Source organism: Bicyclus anynana, chromosome 21 (genome assembly GCF_947172395.1).
Source record: "Bicyclus anynana chromosome 21, ilBicAnyn1.1, whole genome shotgun sequence".
In the NCBI taxonomy this organism is placed as follows: Eukaryota; Metazoa; Arthropoda; class Insecta; order Lepidoptera; family Nymphalidae; genus Bicyclus; species Bicyclus anynana.
In genome coordinates this window covers 6,756,994-6,772,625 of record NC_069103.1, presented here as the reverse complement: position 1 = coordinate 6,772,625, position 15,632 = coordinate 6,756,994, and the positions used below count along the sequence as shown (strand labels likewise).

Sequence of the window (15,632 nt, the reverse complement as noted above, 5' to 3'; positions counted from 1 at the left end):
CACGTGTCGCAAACGGTGAAGGAAAACATCGTGAGGAAACCTCCATCGTATGTGGTTTGCCAATCCGCATTGGGTCAGCATGGTGGACTAAGGCCTAACCCCTCTCATTCTTAGAGGAGACTCGAGCTCAGCAGTGAGCCGAATATGGGTTGATAACGAAAATAACAGAACAAAGCCAATATTATTGGTTGGGTTACTCTGCGTAATTATATTCTTTATGAACCTTTGTTTTAGGAACATATCATATTGATGGATGAAGATCAACATAACATGTTCGTACCTACTGAAATTACTACATACATCGTCATACAGGGTCACCAGTCCAATTCACTAACATTTGTCAATGGATTCGAATTTTCGTATGATTTCGTATTCACTGTTTATGAATGCTACCTGATAAAATATAATCCGGTGCCTAATGACAACCCTTCGTGGATATCAAAGAGTGGGAAGGTGACATTTCCCAGTTGACATTGTGATTTTTGTTTACAGAAAGCTTTATGGATTACTAAAAATGATTTGATGTCAATTCTATTAGGTAGATAACATACGCCAAAGTTAGTGAATTGCCCGGCAGGCTTCCCTACGTATACGTAACGGTAATGCCAACTTTCCAACTCCGGGCTGAGAAATATTAAAAAGCGCGCTGTAGACGTGACTGTCTATTTGAAAATGGAAAAATCCAGTATTAGGTAGATTGCCCGATCAAGGATTCGAACCCAGGACCTAAGACTAACCACTGGACAAATGAGACAGATTTTTTTTTAATTTCCTCATAATCGCTAACATGAGAACATTAATTGTTAGCTTAAATTAACAATTACATCGCCATCATACCTCACTCAATGCATTTGTTCAGTCATAATTTAAACTGTTGTGGATGACTTATACAATGTAATATATCTCTTGGTAGTAACTAGTTATCAGCATTTTATTATGTACTAACGGACGCCCGCGTGGAAATCAATATAAACTTTCAACCCCTATTTTACCACTTTAGGGGTTGAATTTTAAAAATTCTTGAATCACGTTATATTTCGTATTATTTTTATGATTTATAAACAAATTTATAAAACTGTAACCCTAAAAATAAAGGACTTTCCATACAAAATTTCAACCCCTATTTCACCTCCTTCTATTTTTATTTTAGGGTCAAAAAGTACTTTATGTTTTGCTCCAAGGTCCCAATTACCATTACACCAAAATTCATTTTGGTGTAATGGTAATTGGGAAGTTGTTTCAGACTTACTTTCGCAATTAATTACCTATTGCAATAATTTGTATGCTTAATTCAGGTTGCCGTATTTGCAAGCATGCTTGTTCGCTACGATTTTAGAGGATTTAATCCCGCAGTTACGGATTCTAGGTGAGTTAGATTCATTGTACTTAGTACGCGTGAAATTCACGCGAAATTTATCACAAATCCCACAGGAACCATGTATTTCTCCGGTGTAATAAGTAGCAGGTAAGTTGCTGAAAAACCTTCTCTGTTTCCCAGTGAAAGTCACATTAAAATAGGTACAGTCATTCCATATAGTCTGAGCAAACAGGCAGACAGACGAAATTTAAAAAAGGCACTTGAGAAAACAACGAGCTACCACCCTACCGGCAAAGACGTACCGCCAAGCGATTTAGCGTTCCGGTACGGAGTCGTGTAAAAACCGAAAGGGGTGTGGATTTCCATCATCCTCGTACCAAGTTAACCCGCTTCCATCTTAGATTGCATCATCACCTACCATCGGGTGAGATTGGAACGAACCCATACGGGGCCCTTAGTCATGAGCTGGTTCTTGCATCGAGGCACGATCCAAACTGAGTTTTAGCCGTGTTTCATAATCAATTAATATGAATAACACTCACAATAGTTTAAATTCTAAAATATTTTTAGACGCTAGCAACACTTCACTTCGTATAGACAAGACAATATTAGAATTGGATGTGCTGCTCGCCAACAAATTTGATGTCAAAATATCAAATGAATACAAAACTGAGGATATAAACTTAAAAACACTTGGCAGTGTGAAGAATATACTAGACAAACTACAGGCGGATAGGTAATATACCTAGTTTAATAGGAACTGTTATAATAGGGTAGTTTACTCATATAAAAATTTAAACAATTTTTAGCAAAAAAAAAGGGAAATTCAATGTTGAACAACGGTTATGATTCACAATATTTGTCAGGACAACTTAATTAACAAATCAAACTATAACTAAAATAAGACCCTAGAATGGCAGAGAATGTCTTGAGTGGAGTCACGCACTTGTGAACGCTGTGTGTAGGATTAAATGTGCCTTTGACTGTTAACAAACACTCCCCTTTTCCACTCAAGTCACTCTCCCCGCTTATCCTAATCCTAAGTATTAGGATAAGCGGGGAGAGAACCTACCATAAAGAACTACACAACAAGAAATGTGGACGGCTCGAACGCCACAAGCCACGAGTATACTAAAGCCGACCGTACGACGAGCACCTTATGTCGCAAGTCTTTCCCGCCAACCGATCGCTACCCCTCCCTAAATCCCTACTCTTTACGGAAACAAGTCGCGCCACCTAGCGTAGCCACGAGCCAACACGAGATCGAGCGACGTCATACCCGTCTCAGACTTCTATTTCCTACACAATATAAAATTTCGTGTAGTACAAGGAATAAGAGTCCGAAATACATCGATATAAATTAATAAAAGTTAAAAATTATGCAGGTAAGTACCTATTTAATAAATTTATCTGAACGTCAAAAACAATGTCGTTCATTTTGTGGCGTCACGATGTTATTTGATGTCATGAAACGTCAAACTAATTACCATATAATTTTGTCAAACACTCCGTTTGGTAAGGTTTATTGTTAACGTGACGTCATGATTTTTTTGCAGAAATTGTGTATTTCAAGTCATAAGTGAGACTTATCGCAACCTATGTCTTGGAAGAGACTACCCATGTCTGTCAAATTACGTGAACCAAATGGTTGAGAGAGACGAGCATCGTTCTCGCATCACTGAGGATGAACGAAACAATAGAGTGTGAGCTATCTTAATTATTTCTGACTAGCGGACGCCCGCGACTTCGTCCGCGTGGAAATCGATGTAAACTTTTAACCCCTATTTCACCCCCTTCTATTTATATTTTCGCATGTGTTATCTATCTATACTTAAAATAAACTGTAGCGAGGTTAATTCTGTACATGAAATATATTTCCAAAATAACTATCAGGGGGTGAATAATGATCGATACTGATGCCAAAAATGCAATCAGTAAATTTTTGTCTGTCTGTCTGTATGTTCGTTATAGAAACAAAAACTAAGTAAGTCAAACTACCGTATTGTTTTAATATTTACATTGGTAATTATTTAAGGCTGCGACGGGATTTATATAAGCAGCTTCGCCAACTGAGGAATCATATAAAATCTGTTTGTTACGAGAAAAATAATGAAATCCAGTTACTACGAGCCAATGTCGATGTAAGTACCTACGTTCGTTAAAATCTTTTTTTTTTTTTATATATAAATTATTAATGTCATATTGACCAGTGCCGTAGCTAGGTAAACAAGGGCCCTGCTGATAATAACAAAATGGGCCCCACTACCATCTTAACTGGTTAGGTTTTATCAAGTAAAAATATTCACCAGTTTTTTTTTTTTAATTTTCTAAGGTCACTTCAATTGCGATTTTCTGGTAAGGATAAGAGGGTCACTTGAGCTTGAGGGCCCCTGTGACATTGCACCGCCTAGCCCCTGGGTAGCTAAGCCATTTATATTGACTAATTACCACACAGCAGTAGCAGTGACATATCAATTTCCATACATTTTAATTCGCATACATTCACGTCTTCGTGAGGGTCAACTAAATCTACAGACAAACAACATTTTATTGAACTTACGATCGTTGAAGTTTGTTGAGCTGTCTTTTATGGTAAATCTATACATAAATTATAAAGAGGAAATATATGTTTGTTTGCTTGTATCGAATAGAATCTACTGAACCCTGAAACTACTGAACCTGAAAATATAGCCTCTATCTCCGAGTGATAGAGGCTATATTTTATTACTACTGCAACGGGAACCACGCGGGTGAAACCGCGAGGCGTCTACTAGTAATCGATAAATCAATTATTTACTCAAGACAGCTTAGAAATTTCGTACTCTGATTACGATTTACCTTCATTGTAAGGATGGGGAGTTAAACGCCGGTGCCCGAGATCGGTACGTCGAAGACTGGCAGCGATCGCGCACCGAGCAGCATTTGCTGACCATGTACGACAAGGAGATAGTCCCGGCACAATTGATCCAGCAGTTTAAGCAGAGGATCGAGCAGGAGCAACACGTCCATACGGAAATCGAGCTTCTTACTAATATTAATATAAACGTTAATATCGCTTTTATATGCAGCTTATGTATTTGTTTGTCGCTGGTAGCTTATTGGTTGCTGTTATTGTGGGGTGAAGTTGCCACGGCAAGTAGTTCATATATCCTCATTTTTGATTCGATCACGCAGAGAAACTCCTATCATAAGCCTGTTGTGTGACCTGAGATTTCTTAGGAGGTCTATAGTTAACGACCATGTCTCGGAACCAACTGGCAACACGCACTGTCTGAAGACTCCGACACAGTTCAAAGCTGAAGTGGCAATGGACGGGGCACATAGTTCGAAGAGTCGATGGACGTTGGAGTCTCAAGGTGCTAGATTAGCGACCCTGCACTATAAACCGCAGTGTTGGTCGACCCCCACCAACTAGACTGACGACGGCTCAAAATCGTGATGTTTGGAAGTCCCTACAAAAGGCCTATGTACTGCAGTGGACGTTTATCAGCTGATATGATAATGATGATGATGATGATGATGATGATGATGATTGACAATGTTAAAAATTAAAAAAATCGTAACAAAAATATTTATATATATTATTTTTTTTTCAGGAGCTACTCCAACAGGTAGAAGAATGCATGGCCAAATACGAGAAAGACATGGAACACATGGATTTAAAAATCCAATTAATGAGGCAGGATCTCGAGAGCATGAAAGAAAAAAATAAAAACCTTGAGGATACGGTAAAAAGACTACTCTACTTCTATTTAGAAAAATTAAAGCTAAAAACGAAATTATAATAATCTTTTTAACATAAGAATGAAACCGACTTCAGTTATTTTGATTTTTTGATTTTAACACGAAAATTACTAAACCGATTTTCATAAAAATTAAATGGGACCAATCTGGAAGTATATATACCTACTCTTTCAATAAAAAATAATTTTCAAAATTGGTTAATAAATGATGAAGTTATGAGTTAACAAAAATTAAATAAATCGGTTGCAAAACCATATTAAGACGAAATTTTGTATTTTGTATGTTTGTTACTCCTTCACGCCGCTACTACAAACAAAGTTGCTTAAGTCCACAAGTATTGTATAACTGAAAATAAAAATTGAACTTCTAGATAATGGAGCACGAAAAATTTACAAAGAATTGGATAGATTTTAAAAATGAGCGGGAGGCCAACTGTCAGTATTTGGAAAAGATGACCAAGTCTGCTATTACAGTGCAAGCGTGGTGGCGAGGTTTGCTTGTACGAAATCAGTTAGGTCCCTACAAACCTACTAAGAAGAAAGCAGTATCGGCCAAATCTAACGAAAAACCCAAAAAGAAAAAATAAAACAATGCATATTTCATTGGAACCAAAGATTATATTAGTCCAATTGGAATATTGTAAGGGGCCACTTTTTCTAATTATTAAGTTGTTAGTCAAATCTGTTGACGGAGTTCAAAATGGACCACTGATTAGCGTGCTGTTCAAAGATATTCGAATTTGACATTGATTTTGACAATTTGACGTAATTTCCATTTCAAAACACACCACCCTTTTTTACGTTGGAAAATTCTCATGGATAAGATGTTACGGCGTCCCGGACTACAAGAGCTTCTTGCGTGGAAAAGCAAAAATTTGTCAAAAGAAATCTATAATACTAGATACTTAATTTGGTGGTGCTTCATGGGAAAAACAAAACAAAAAAACTGCAGAAGTGACAAAAGTAAAAAATCATTACATTATGAAAGAGTTAGAGGGTAGAGTAAATCAAAAACTAAAGAGATTTTTCGGGATTTGCCGCTCGTCTGTTGGGCCCTCCAACTAATTTTGATACAGGGCCCCTCGAAGGCACGCTATGCCACTGAACAGGACCAATCGCTCCCGACGTAAAAAAACCGAGCGGGATATGGGTATACCATGTATTTTTTAAATGTTTCTAGGTTACATGGATGAAACCAACTGGGATTTATTTACCTGATTGTGCCAAAAGGAATGGTATTTGAATTTTTTTTTTCAAAATATGTTTTTTTTTATGTTTTTTTTCTGGATACGAAATTATATTTTTACACGAAATTATAAACGAAATTTGTATATAATAAATAAAGAACTTTTAGTATCTATTTAGTATTATTTTCCTCATTTATTTGAATACACTTTTTCTTGAATTTTAGCAAAGCTTATAAGAAATTATGCTATGCTTAGCTAGTAGTATTGTAGGGAATAATCTCTGGATGTGCTGAACCGATTTAGAAAATTCACTATAACGGACAACTGTACACTAGGAACTATAGCCACGTTATTCGTGGCTTTATTTTAGGGTCGAAATGTACCCTATGTTTTGCTCCAAGGTTCCATTTTATTTATTTATACCAAAATTCATTTTGCTCGGTTCAGTTAAGGTTATAGCCGCGGGACTTCTTTCGTGGCCCGGAGTCTAGGTCTAATCTTAAAAGCCCTAATCTTTTATCTATGGTATAAATCGCCCTAATAATTATCATCCTTGATAAAACGTTGAAAATTCAAACAGCTTATACTCAGAATATAGAAAACCACCAGAAGCCACGTTTAGATGTCATTCTATAGTGCGCAGTGTGTCCAAAAATTGTACACAACAGCCTGCACTCGTCGCACTTATCACCCGCGTAATGTTGCTAGTACATGAGGCTGTTAAATTTTTCCCTATTTTGTGGTAAAAAATTATAATAAATATAAATAAATAAATATACTTAAACAATACACATCACTATCTAGCCCCAAAGTAAGCATACATTATATACTACATATAAATACTTAGATAATGTATAAATACACACAGACACTGGAAAACACCCATGCTCATCACACAAATATTTTTCAGTTGTGGGAATCGAACCCACGGCCGTGGATGCAGAAAGCAGGGTCACTACCCACTGCGCCACGCGGCCGTCAAATAATAATAATGTTAAAAGGAAAACAATAAGTGTACAGTTCATCACATTAAATGTTAACTTGTATGGTAAACAATAAAAACAGTGGGACCGGTTTTCTAGTGATTGCTAAGAGTCAGCAAGAAAATGAACTCTAAAAAATTTAAGACAAGGACAAATAAATAATAGATATAATATGACGGTTATTATAAAACTTATTAACTAACAAACTAAAGAAATACATATTTACAATAATAATTTTATATATTCCATATAATTATATTATATTATTATTATAAATATGTATTTCAATCGCGTGCACAGTTATTATTATCTCGTCTTATTTCTCTAATTTTTATGTCTCTTAAAATTCAAGTATAAATAAGGCCATTTAATTGGTTTAATATCTTTTAAGAATGTGTTTTGAAGATAAAAATATTTTATTTAATCCTCTTGCTCAAACAAACAAGCAAACAAGTAGGTACACAAACAAACAAAAGACCAAACAAGCACACGAAAACAAACAAATGTGCAAACAAACACACAAACAGACAAGAACGAACGAACTTATTATAATATAGCACGCCATTGTTATTTGTAAAATTTTAAAGCTTTAAGATTATTTTACACTTTCTTTATCTGCGCTGATTACCACAATTTTATTTCAACTTAATTGCCGGAACCTATGCCTACCTATTTAGTTGATTAATATTTTACATAAATAATAAATCCTTGAATTGAAATTAAAAGTAGGGAAAATCAAAACAATTACATTGGCAACACTTACAAAATGGAGTCATCGGTTTCTATGACAACTAAATTCACGTAAAAATTATTCATTATTATATCATAAGAATATTTATTTGTGCTACTTACACGTGAAATGTGATCCTATTCAGTTTCTTTTTTTTACCAACGGCATTTTTACACGAAGGAATAGCACAAGACGGCTTAATTTAATTAAATTTGTCACCTGTATAGCACGTCAAACAACACGACAAACACAGAGTGAGTAATCGTAAAATGTGTAGTTGAAATGGCTTCACTTCTTTGCGCTATCACTCCTTCTGGTGGTTTTCTGTATTCTGAGAGCTTATAAATATTGGAGTTAGCAGAAATGTTGCTGCCTATTTCGAACACATAAAAATACTAATTAAAAAAGAACATCAATTTGACATCAATAGAACTGTTCAATTAATGATTTATGACAAAAAATATTTTGCATTTTACTATTATAGTTTTTTTTTAATCTTATTTTTAATATGCCATTACGACTTCGTGGCCACGTAAAAGGTGACTGGGGTTCCGGTTATGTTTATAAGGAAGAACGCAGTGAAATAAAACTTGTACGTTAATTACCTACTTACTTAAATTTTGTTGCCTACCTACAGCTTGGTAAATTCGTTCGTAACACTCCCGACGATGCGCGCGCGGCGGGGGGCGTGTAGCTATGAATGAAAACCCTACGACTGATGCATGTTACTTCCCCGCACGCACGATGTCACACCCGCACAGTTTTTCCGCCCATCGCCCGCATAACATGGGAGTGTCATAAAATATGTAGGCAATCACGTCACATCATCACATCACACTTCACACTAATATTATAAAGGCGAAAGTTTGTGTAAGTGTGTATGTTTGTTACTCCTTTACGCCGTATCTACTATACCGGTTGGGCTGAATTTCATATTCGAAATCAATTTAACTCTGTATTAACAAACAACATAAACCCTCCTCCTTTTTTTGAAGTCGGTTAAAAACAATTTCACACGTACGAAGTCGCGGTAGTTCGCTAGTTTTCTGAATAATTTCAAGCTATCGTCTATTGCGGAGTGACTATTTATAATCTGTGCACATTGGCCGTAATGATGATGAGAACTTTATAAAGTTCTCTAGTATACCTACCTAATATGGACAATATTTTATTATAGGAAAACATCGAAACTACACCAAAGACTAGAATCATTACACCACGAATAGTACAAACAAGTGCTATTCAATTTCCAAAGGAGGAAGAAGAAAATAAAGTAGTTACACCTGTAGCAGCAAGGTTGTACTAATTAATAAATAGTATAACCATAGCAGGGGCGTAGCTATCGCCGTAAAGAGATTTTTGGGACTTTGCCGCTTGTCTATTGGGCCCCCCAACTAATTTTGATACAGAGCCCCTCTAAAGCATGCTACGCCACTGAACTTTAGGCAACTAATAATTATACTATATTTTACATATTAACATTTAACATATTGTTATAATGAAGGTTTTAATCCTAATACTTTATAGTTCTAGCTTGTCTTTCTTGCAAGCAGGATTATTTGCTACAATATTAGAAGATGCAATAATTGAAATCCGCATATTGGGTAAAATCAATCAAACATGTTTTTTCAGCTTTATTTTTATTTTTTCATCCGTCCTAACAATTTTATGTATTTACAGTGGAATGTAACAATGAATTACGAGTGATCAAGACAAAATCTGATATGGGTTTGCTATTAGCATTAAAATATGGAGTGTTAGTGCCCAAAGTGATAGATGAATTAGACGAAATTGATTCTAATAAACTGGATTGTAACGAGTATAAGTTAAAAAAACTTGATAAGGATAGGTAACTGAAAATTTTGATTGGATTCATCATCATCATCATATCAGGCGAATGACATCCACGGCAGGACATAGGCCTTTTGTAGGGACTTCCAAACATCACGATACTGAGCCACTTGCATCCAGCGAATCCCTGCAACTCGCTAGATGTCGTCAGTCCAGCTGGTGGAGGGTCGACCAACACTGCGCTTACTAGTGCGGGGTCGACATTCCAGCACTTTGGGACCCCAACGTCCATCGGCTCTTCGAACTGTGCCCCGCCCAATGCCACTTCAATTTCGCAACTAGTTGAGCTATGTCGGTGACTTTGATTCTTCTGCGGATCTCCTGATTTCTGATTCGATCACGCAGAGATACTCCTAACATAGCTCGTTCCATCGCCCGCTGACTCTGAGCCTTCTTATGAGGCCCATAGCACAGAAAACATATCCCATAGTTAGCGACCAAGTGATTGGATTATAAGTCTTTTAAGAAGTAAACCTACGGAATTGAATAATTAAGTATAGACAAGTTAAACTACATAATAATAAGCATTTTATATACATCAGATGTATTCATGGAAATAATAACTAGAACAGCATTTCATTCACTTCTGTATAATACGTATATTTTCAGCTAAATAGACCGAAGTGCGAGACTATAATGTCGTTTATTTTTCCAATGTAACTTTTTGGTTTGTGAATGAAACTGCTATCAAATCGGTTCAGCCGTTCCATAAAGTTATAACTCGTGCGCATTAACTTGAAACCTGGCTACCAAACACAACCAAACAAACATCATTCGAACCAGGTGTCAATTAATCCGCACGAGCTCTACAGATTGTCGCAATATCCTACTTTTGGAGCGTTTTCAGACTAGCGTTTTATACGCGCGTATGAGCTCGTTTTTGGAAGCTCATGTAGGCGCCTTTTGGCATACGCTCAACTCGTACGAGCTTTGACGCGCTTCCAAACTCGTATAAGCGCGAGCCGCGAATGTCACCTCCCAGAGATACTGAGGGCCCACCACCAGGAGGGCTATTCTGCAATGATGTTTTGTATAACTCGCAAGTGCGAATTTCGAATTCACCTCTATCTTTCTCTTTCTATAGTATCGTGTTAGACAGAGAGAGATAGAGGTGAATTCGAAACACGCACTTGCGAGTTATACAAAACATACTTATACAGTTACAGAATAGCCCTCCAGTTCGAGCAAACACGCCAAAATATGACCGGTTTAAGCGGGTCCGGTTTTTTGAAATGCGTAATGTAGCGCGTGTGTAAGCGCGTATGCTGAAACGACCGCAAAAAAATACACTAGTCTGAAATCACCTTACATAGAACTATTGAAATAGAAGAAAATGCAATATGAATTTCAATGCAATTTTATTCTTGAACACAGAAGTTGGTCCATGATGGCATTAACGGATACTTACATATCTCTTATAAGAAGCAACACATTTGAAGCTTTAGAAGATAATGTTAATAAAGTTGTTAATTTAGACAAATATCGCGAGGACATCCTTGATTCGGAATCTAAGAACAGAGTGTAAGTTTTTATAATAACAAATAAAATAATATATAGCCGTGATAGCCCAGTGGATATGACCTCTGGTCCTCTGCCTTTGATTCGAAGGTTGCAGATTCCGGTCCGGAGCATGCACCTCCAACTTTTCAGTTGTGTGCATTTCAAGAAATCAAATATCACGTGTCACAAACGGTGAAGGAAAACATTGTGAGGAAACCTGCATATTTGAGAATTTTCCTAATTCTCTTCGTGTATGAAGTCTGCCAATCCACATTGGGCCAGCGTGGTAAAATATTGGCCTAACCCCTCAGTCTGAGAGGAGAGTGGCCACAATATTCTCTCTCAAAAGAAAAACACACATGGTCACAATGATAAAGAGAAGCAGTGGCATCAGGTTTTGAGTCTGCAAGTCAACGGCACCGGCGGCGCTGGTACAAAGTACTCTAATAATAATATCGATTTATGGATCTTTTCAATCTAATACTATGTCGCGACAAAGTCTTATACGTCATAAACTTTTTGAAACAAAACTTTTGACTTGAGCAGTAAATTGGTGAAAACGTTACGTATAGTGTAATCGGGCGAAGCGAACGGACGTTGAGAGGAAGAGGGAAGAGCTAAAGAAGTTTTACTTCAGTCGTGTGGTATAAAACACACGATTTTTTTTTCGGTATCTCTAAATTTTTTTCTCTGTTTAAAGTGCTAATTTGGTACTTAGACTACTTATGTAACTAATTTTTTAGTAATTTATCTTTTACGCAGGGGCGTAGCTACTGCCGTATCAATGATACAGGGCCCCCGGACTACAGGGGCCCCCTAAGTGTGAAAGCAAAAATTACTTAGTAAAATTTAATCCACAATCTCTCTTAATCTGGTGCTTCCCAAAGAAAAAAACTGCTAAAGAGATTTTCGGGATTTACCGCTCGTCTATTGGGCCCCCCAACTAATTTTGATACGGGGCCCCTGCAAGACAAGCTACGCCACTGCTTTTACCTAAACTTTTAATATATTATTATTATTATGTAGGTACATACAAAGATAAAGACTAATTACGTAACAATTACTTATTATATATTTACATTTATATATTACTTATTATTTATTTTACTTATTATATATACTATAATAATTGATTATTACAGATTACGTCGTGAACTAAACAAACAATTGAGACAACAACGTAACCATATAAAAACAGTTATCTATGATACTAACAGTACAATTGATAAACTCAGAGCTGAAGTCGAAGTATGTATCTATAAATCAACTACATAGGTTATTAAAAATTGCCTGCGTAGTTCTCGTTCCCGTGAGAATACGGGGATAAAATATACTCAGAGGCACAATTATCCGTCCATCTTAAAATACTCGTGTTATAATAAAGTGGGCGGATAATTGTGCCTTTGAGTTTACATATCCCATGACATTCACACATCCAACTTTTCAGTTACTAAATTATAACTATAACTAAGAAATTACATAAGTATCACGTGTCTCAAACCAACGATATTATTCATTTTGTCGCTTACTAAACAACGAAAGTTATATAAACACATAATACTTAGGTACTTACCTACCTAAATATTGTCTACAGAGTTATTGACGAGTTGTGTGTGTAGGAACTGTACAAACTATATACTATTGTCTCAAACGGTAAAGGAAAAAGATCGTGAGGAAACCAACATAGGTACCCATCTACATTCTGAGAGGAGACTCGTGCTCAATAGTGAGCCGAATATGGGTTTATGATGCCGTTGATTTAATATTGTTTTTTTTTTCAGGATGCTAATCTTAATGCAGAAATCCGTAGTAGGTACGTTGATTATTGGCAAAATGCTCGTACTGAACAGCATTTAACACAAATTCAAAATGTGGAAGCGACACCAACAACCATCATAGAATATTATAAACAGAGGGCTTACTATGAACAGAGAGTTCATAGTGAAGTGGAGCTATTAACCAATATTACCATTAACGTAATTGATATTTATTTTTTTTCTAAATAGTCGTGATAATTGATATATACAGAGTGCTCGGGAGTAATTCCCATAACTTCAAGCTGTTGACGAGTCCACTTAGAGAACTTCATAACTATTTTTTTTTTACTAAAAAAAACTTTATATATTTTTATACAAAGTACCTTATTCAAATAGTTCCGACTATCCATGTCACTCACGATCGATCTCATAACTACACAATATTGCAACTGGCATTCCGCACTTCACTAGTGAGCTACTTCACGATATTTATCAATGAATAAGTTTGGCTAGGTCATAATATAAGGATGCGATTTATGGGACACAATTTAAGATCTATTTACAAAAGAAATCTTTTTTTAATCCGAAAATATTAAATTATACACATACAATAAATAACACACATGTTCCTTAGACATTTTTAATTAATTTTCCATAAAGAATATACTCTAGAGTTATGGCAATTACTCCCGAGCACCCTGTATAACAGTTTCTAAGCGATTAGCGATATATACGTCATTTTAGGAAACTCTTGAAAAGATTGAGATGTGGATGAATAAATATGATAAAGATATGGAAAACTTAGATTTAAAAATACAAATCAAGAAGAATGATTACCAAGATATGCTAGACAAACGAATCAACTTGGAAGATACGGTACCCATTTTGAATTATACCTATAAGCAGTGAGGCAGCGTGCCTCAGAGAGGCCCTGTATCAAAATTTGTTGGGGCCCAATAGGCTAGATCCTAAAAATGTCTTTAGTTTTTGATTTACTCTACCCTAACTCTTTCACTATAAAGTATTGCTTTTGTAATTTCTGCAGGTTTTTATGTGTGTTTTTTTTTCGGGAAACACCACTAGATTAAGTAATGGGATTGTAAATATTTTTTACAAATCTTGCTTTTACACGTATGGGGCCCTGTAGTTCGGGGCCCCGTATCATTGTTACGCGGTAGCTACGCTCCTGCCTATTGGTAAAATAATTCACTTTTTTTTTATTTGGTTAACCAACAACCTTACATTTCTTACAAGCTATATAATATTTTAATAATATAAGGTATCAAGGCAAAATGTTCGGCCACGTAAAGGTTAACAAACAGCTTTTATAAAAATTATTAATTTCATATGATGTTTAACGTTTTAGATAGAAAAACATGATATAGCAATGAAAGCATGGAATTCTTTCAAAGAAGAACGTGAGAAGGCACGTTTATATGTAAAAACTATGACGGACTCTGCAATAGTTATTCAGGCTTGGTGGAGAGGGTTATTAGTACGCAAACAACTTGGGCCATTCAAGGTTGCTAAGAAGAAGGGCGAAAAGAAAAAGAAGTAGTTAGTTAATTTTGAAGGTTATTTAGAATTTATAAAAATTTAATAATAATTATTTCATTAATTTCTTGTTTTACTTCGTTAATCCTTAATTTTTATAAGTTAAGAGTTTATATGCCATCAGTGGCGTACCGTGCGGACAGGCTCTGTATCAAAGTTAGTTGGAGGCCTAAATGAAGGGTAGGTAATGATTTCTCAAAAAATAACAAAAATAAATATAATAGTGACTTAACATAAGTAGGATGTTTCCAAATGTTAGGCGCACGCTTGACCAGGGAAAAAAAAGATTGTAAGTTAGAAAAAAAAATAAAGAAAATACTTTTACCTATTACTGCTATTACCAACATTTTACTGATTTTGGCTTTCACACGTAAGGGGGCCCCTAAGGTAGTCCGGGGGCCCCGTATCATTGATACGGCTGATACGGCGGTAGCTAACCAACCTGGCAAACCATGTAACTACTCAGACCAACTATTGTATAGGACCTGCCTCGCTGTACGTTAATTTTCTGTCAAAGTATTTAATCAACGATCTATTGCGATTATAAAAACTGTCTTTATAGCATCGATGTTTTATAGTTGTAATCGTGTTCATCGGTTGAAGAGCTTAGAAAATGACAGAAAATTTCGTTTGTGAATATAGGTGCGATACTGGTCCTTCTATAATTGGTCTGAGTGTAACTACTATCATCATCAATATCATAATAGCCGACGTCCACTGCAGGACATAGGCTTTTTATCGTGGCCTTTTGTAGGGACTTCCCAAACATCACGATCCGGAGCTGCCTGCGTCCAGCTAATCCTCGCGACTCGCTTGATATCGTCAGTCCACCTGGTGCGGGGTCGACCAACACTGCGCTTGCTTCTAGGCCATTCCAGCACCTTGGGACCCTAACGTTCATAGGCTCATCGAACTATTTGCCCCGCCCATAAAACTGGCTTTGCAAATAAAGAAATTTGAATAATAGTAGATTGTTATACAAGGGACTAAAACGACCCATTATATACGA

The 15,632-nt window shown here is 36.1% G+C and overlaps 2 protein-coding genes across 2 annotated transcripts; both read left to right on the top strand.

Moving 5' to 3' along the window:
- The first annotated feature begins 418 nt into the window (after positions 1–418).
- Positions 419–6,290, top strand: LOC112057487 (dynein regulatory complex protein 9-like). Its single transcript, XM_052888183.1, has 6 exons — positions 419–453; positions 1,296–1,366; positions 1,889–2,054; positions 3,354–3,459; positions 4,169–4,363; positions 5,433–6,290. The coding sequence occupies exons 1-6, from the start codon at positions 419–421 to the stop codon at positions 5,646–5,648; spliced, it is 789 nt and encodes a 262-aa protein (XP_052744143.1). The 3' UTR covers positions 5,649–6,290.
- Positions 6,291–9,459: 3,169 nt separating this feature from the next.
- Positions 9,460–14,627, top strand: LOC112057481 (dynein regulatory complex protein 9-like). Its single transcript, XM_024097954.1, has 7 exons — positions 9,460–9,565; positions 9,642–9,804; positions 11,187–11,333; positions 12,455–12,560; positions 13,094–13,288; positions 13,814–13,945; positions 14,436–14,627. The coding sequence occupies exons 1-7, from the start codon at positions 9,460–9,462 to the stop codon at positions 14,625–14,627; spliced, it is 1,041 nt and encodes a 346-aa protein (XP_023953722.1).
- The last annotated feature ends 1,005 nt before the right edge of the window (positions 14,628–15,632 follow it).

Coding starts and splice junctions, on each gene's coding strand:
- LOC112057481 (XM_024097954.1), top strand. CDS start 9,460: ATGAAGGTTTTAATCCTAATACTTTATAGTTCTAGCTTGTCTTTCTTG. Junction 12,561..13,093: donor AACTCAGAGCTGAAGTCGAA/GTATGTATCTAT, acceptor TTTTTTTTTCAG/GATGCTAATCTTAATGCAGA. Junction 13,289..13,813: donor TAACCAATATTACCATTAAC/GTAATTGATATT, acceptor ACGTCATTTTAG/GAAACTCTTGAAAAGATTGA.
- LOC112057487 (XM_052888183.1), top strand. CDS start 419: ATGACAACCCTTCGTGGATATCAAAGAGTGGGAAG. Junction 2,055..3,353: donor GACAAACTACAGGCGGATAG/GTAATATACCTA, acceptor TAATTATTTAAG/GCTGCGACGGGATTTATATA. Junction 3,460..4,168: donor TACTACGAGCCAATGTCGAT/GTAAGTACCTAC, acceptor CTTCATTGTAAG/GATGGGGAGTTAAACGCCGG.